The 4,298-nt window shown below is 45.8% G+C and overlaps 1 protein-coding gene across 1 annotated transcript; it reads right to left on the bottom strand.

Moving 5' to 3' along the window:
- Nucleotides 1–1,113: 1,113 nt before the first annotated feature.
- LOC124107134 (melanoma-associated antigen B16-like) lies at nt 1,114–3,907 on the bottom strand. The gene is made up of 2 exons (XM_046465052.1): nt 3,767–3,907; nt 1,114–2,235 (listed from the first exon to the last, which is right to left on the bottom strand). The coding sequence occupies exons 1-2, from the start codon at nt 3,905–3,907 to the stop codon at nt 1,114–1,116; spliced, it is 1,263 nt and encodes a 420-aa protein (XP_046321008.1).
- Between the last annotated feature and the right edge of the window lie 391 nt (nt 3,908–4,298).

Genomic DNA, 4,298 nt, shown 5'->3' with positions numbered 1-4,298 from the left:
TTTGTAGGTGAATTTGGTTTGGTAATTCCTATACTCTAGGATTATTGCAATGTATAAAAATATATGAAGCTCATGGAAAAATGCCCAGAGTATCTTAGGACTTTATGAACAGCAATACTTGCCTTGATTATGTTGAACCCATATCCTTCCACACTCAGAGACAAGTGTTCCTCAGCAAGTAAAAATTCATAAAATATTTCTGTTTGGTATTTGATTTACGTGTATCTGGTGACTTCAATGGTTGGATATAATTCAAATGTAGGAGTACAAATTGTTCCCCTTACTGACACAAGACCTTTGATCTAACCCCCATTCCTTCATTCGAGGAAAACATTTAACTGAAAAATTCATGTGAACTGCTCACCCCTTACTCATGTCTTGTTTTTACTTGTCCTCTAAGGAATACAAGATCCTGTCATCATTCCTATGATATTATTGTTCTTATACTAAAATTCTATGGGGACATCCTGAGTCCTTTTAATCTTAACATCTCCATTATGACCCAGTACTTCCAAACAGCAAGTTTTCAGTTCAGGTTTTGGAATAAATGAACCAACGAGCATGGTACTGATTTTATTTAGATTTATTCCCATTATACCCTAGAAAGGGCTAAGCAATACATGTATAAGCCATCAGAGTTTACACAAAAAGAGGCTGAAAGAAATAAGCCAACATTGAATCTTTTAAAATTTATTTCTTACAATTGATAAAAACTATATGAAACCCAAGTTCTTTCAAATTACCAAAGAAATTTTTAGAGAAATGCACCTTATCCATGTTATACTTCAGATCACAAAATAAATGTATGGTTTCCAAGTATGTTTTAAAAGGTGTCAAAGGACATAGTACTCAACCATGTAAAACTGCATTAAATGTATGACCAATATCATTTGCAACTTAAGAGATTTCAAAGTGAAGCATTATCAAACAACATTTGAATGATAAAAACATCAAAAAATAAAAGAACGAATTATCGATTTATGCACACAAAATAGGAACACAGGGATGATATATTCTTTTCCCTTCAAGCCTACGTTTTCCCTGGAGCCATACACTCTTTCAGCACTAAACACTGGCCTTGAACACTACATGAAGGAGCTATTTCTGACTTCACTAGATGCTGGAGGAGCTGCCACCCATGGCACTGGAACTGGCAGTGGCCAAGGAACTAGAGGCAGACTGAATTGAAATTCTGGCCAGTGCTCTCTCCTCTTCTTCTAGCAGAGCTTCCTCATACTGAGCTGAGAAATCACGTGGGTCGGTTCCATGAACCTTGGCCAAAAACTCGAGGACTTTCATCTTGCTGGTTTCGGCATGGGCTCTTGGGCCCCACTGGAACTCATACTGCACTGGATCACTGTTGGCCACCTGGTGGTACTCCAGGTACTTTTCACTCACAAAATCGTGGGCGATGAGCTGCCTGGCATCCCCGAAGATGAAGTGCTTCTGATCACGATGGATCCCCATCATTTTCAGCACATCCCAGATCTCCTCTTCAGTGGCACGGTTACCCTTCATGAAGATCACACTCAGCATGAGTATCAGGAGCCCGGTCTTGGGTATATTCTCTTCATCACTCAGCATCCCATTGTAGGTGAGGCCCAGCTTGATGGAGAGGCCATAGCATTGGTTGATGGGATCCATTTCCTTCACATCAAGGCCAAAGACCATCTCCAGGCGCTCAGAGGCCCGCAGGAAGATCTCACAGAAGCGGACCTCATCATCTTCCATGATGAACTTCAACATATCTGCCTTTCGGACTGGCTCTTTCATTTGATACTTGAGCAGCAGGAAATTCACCAAGAAAGCCACTTTCTCATCCAGAGCACTTTTGGGCACATGCTCGGGGTCTGCCGCCATCGCTGAGGTGTTTGGAACACTCTCCTCTTCTTTGCTACCAGAGCCTTCACTGGACTGGATCAAAGAGGGGGCCATAACGGCAACAGGAGAGGAGCAGGAATTCTGAAGATCCTCAGGAGTGCTGGGTGTGCTGGGTGTTAGAGCACCAGGAGCCTCACTCAGGTTGCCAGGCATCAGAAGCTGGGAGGAGGAGGTAGAGGGCGCCTCCACAGCCCCTGACACCTGTGCAACCTCTGGGCCCTGGATCTCACTGCGGATCTGAAGGTCTTCACCATGGGTGCCTTCTTGACTCTTCTGATGCCCAGGCATGACAATTCCTGTGATTGGCAGTAGGCAGAAGTTCAGAAGGATGAGTGTGCAATGGAGAATCACAGCCTAAGGGATAGAGAAAGGTATCAGTGTCAGCTGATAAACTGGACTGAACTGGCTCTGATGGAATGGAATGAGAGTGGATTTTCCCATGAATGGTGCTGTGAAGACCCACAAGCCTGTCATGGTATCTGGGTCCATCAAGAACCTGAAGGTGGAAGTGGGACTCCTCCTCGGGGGAAAGCTAGAGAATCCTCAGGGTTCTGTTAGATAGTTACAGTTAAGCTCTATAGAACCCATTCTGTTCTAAACATAGTGCCACCCGTTAATGGCCACAGGGCCATAATTTTTTATTTTATTTTATTGGTACCTTTTAGTTACACAGGACAGTAAAATCCATAAATTTGAAATGCTATAAGGCTCGTGCCACTTCCTCTCTGATAGTCTGAGCCTGCCCTTCTAAGACCAAAGTCATAACTCTTAAGTCAATTGAAGAGGAGTGGAGGTATGTCCCCAAGAACCCCCAAATGAATGTTCCCATAGCTGACAGCAGGGGCTAAATTCTGTGGACAGGTGTGGGTGGTCTCCTGAGTTCTCAGATGCCTTTCTTTGAATCCAAGCATGTCCTCAGGTACCATCTATTTTTACTAGATGTTACTCATCACATTGAAGCCTCTAATTCTCCTCCAGGAGGAGGTAAGGTATCACCTTTGTCTAAAAGTGTTGTTCTTGGGCTGGCATTGTGTCTTAGCGGTAGAGCACTGGCCTAGCATGTGTGAGGCCTTGGGTTCAATCCTCAGTACCACATACAAATAAATAAATAAAATAAAGATTGTGGGTCTAACTACAGCTAAAAAATAAATATTAAAAAAAATAAATAAATAAAAAATGTTGTTCTTGGATCCGGTCACCGACAAGAACAGGGCTGGGCTCTTCATGAGTCCTACTCTTCACTCAAGATATCCTTGTCTTGGCTACCTCATCCCCAACCACTGCACTACTAATTACTTCCCAATGGTGTCCCCTCCCCCACAGTGACGGCTCATCTACAGGTCACACTGGAGATGGAAGTAATATATACGAATATACCCAGTATCTTCACCTGGACTCCCTTGAGGCACAAGAGCCCTTTTTCGGCTGAGGTGACACTGCCTATGTCATACTAATACCCCACCATCCTCATACTCTGGAGGCGAAGTCACTTGGCCCCACTTCTACTTTGTTCCCCCGCTGCTGCCCCCACTTCCGTCCACCCCTCCAGCTTCCTGTCACCCCCCCTTACCATATCCTTCCCTCACACCACTGCCCCCCTCCCCCCGCTTCCCAAGCCTGATGTATTGTGGGTCCACCATTGTTCTGCCGCAGGTCAACCCCCTCAGTACACACTCATGGGGTCTTAAGTAATTGCATGCCTGGAGATACATCCCCCTACCAAACTAGGCCTTCGCCTCAGACCACCCAGGAGGAAGCATGGCATAGGTTCAACTGACTGCCCTGACCACGGCCTCCCCCCACTGAATGCTGGAGCTGGACTCCGATCCCTCGGCATCTCTCTGTTTTGTACCACGGGGTCCCTTCGGCCATTATTTAGTCTTACCTTCACACCCAGCAGCACCTGGGACCACCTCTCTTTCCCCCTTCTGACTGGAAGCCACTGGTCACTGGACTCACCACCTGAGGTGTTCCTCAGAGCACGCGGCTCAGGGAAGAGGAAGCAAGCTGATGTCACATCCGGCATTCTCTACACACCACCCCCTCATGCTTGGGGTCTCCCATGGCCCACAGCAGGGGTGAGGCTCTGAGCAAGCGCATGGCATCCTTCTTGGGGTTTGCGGTTGCTTCTTGCTGTGGCTGACTCTGCCAGGTCCTGGGAGTTCTGTCTCTGCTGAGGTGAGCTGTGTCCTTCATGCCAAGGTCCTCATCCTTCAGAATCCTGTGGCCTTTCGTGTGTCAACAGGCTAAGAGGAGGTACTGTCAAGGCTTTATGATACTGTTTTTTTCAGCTCCGTTATTTTTTAGTCGTCATTGATAGGGACTTCAATTTGATTCCGGGCTTCCTAGAAATGCCACCTCCACCTCCTGTGAATCTTGACTAATTTATTTATTTTAGCCCTTGTAGACCTTGTATT

The sequence above is a fragment of the Marmota monax genome, unplaced genomic scaffold (assembly GCF_021218885.2).
Source record: "Marmota monax isolate L192 unplaced genomic scaffold, Marmota_monax_Labrador192_F-V1.1 WCK01_AAM20220418_F8-fsc00158, whole genome shotgun sequence".
Taxonomy (NCBI): Eukaryota; Metazoa; Chordata; class Mammalia; order Rodentia; family Sciuridae; genus Marmota; species Marmota monax.
Note: the sequence above shows the minus strand (reverse complement) of the source record. Positions and strands in the feature narration are given on the sequence as shown.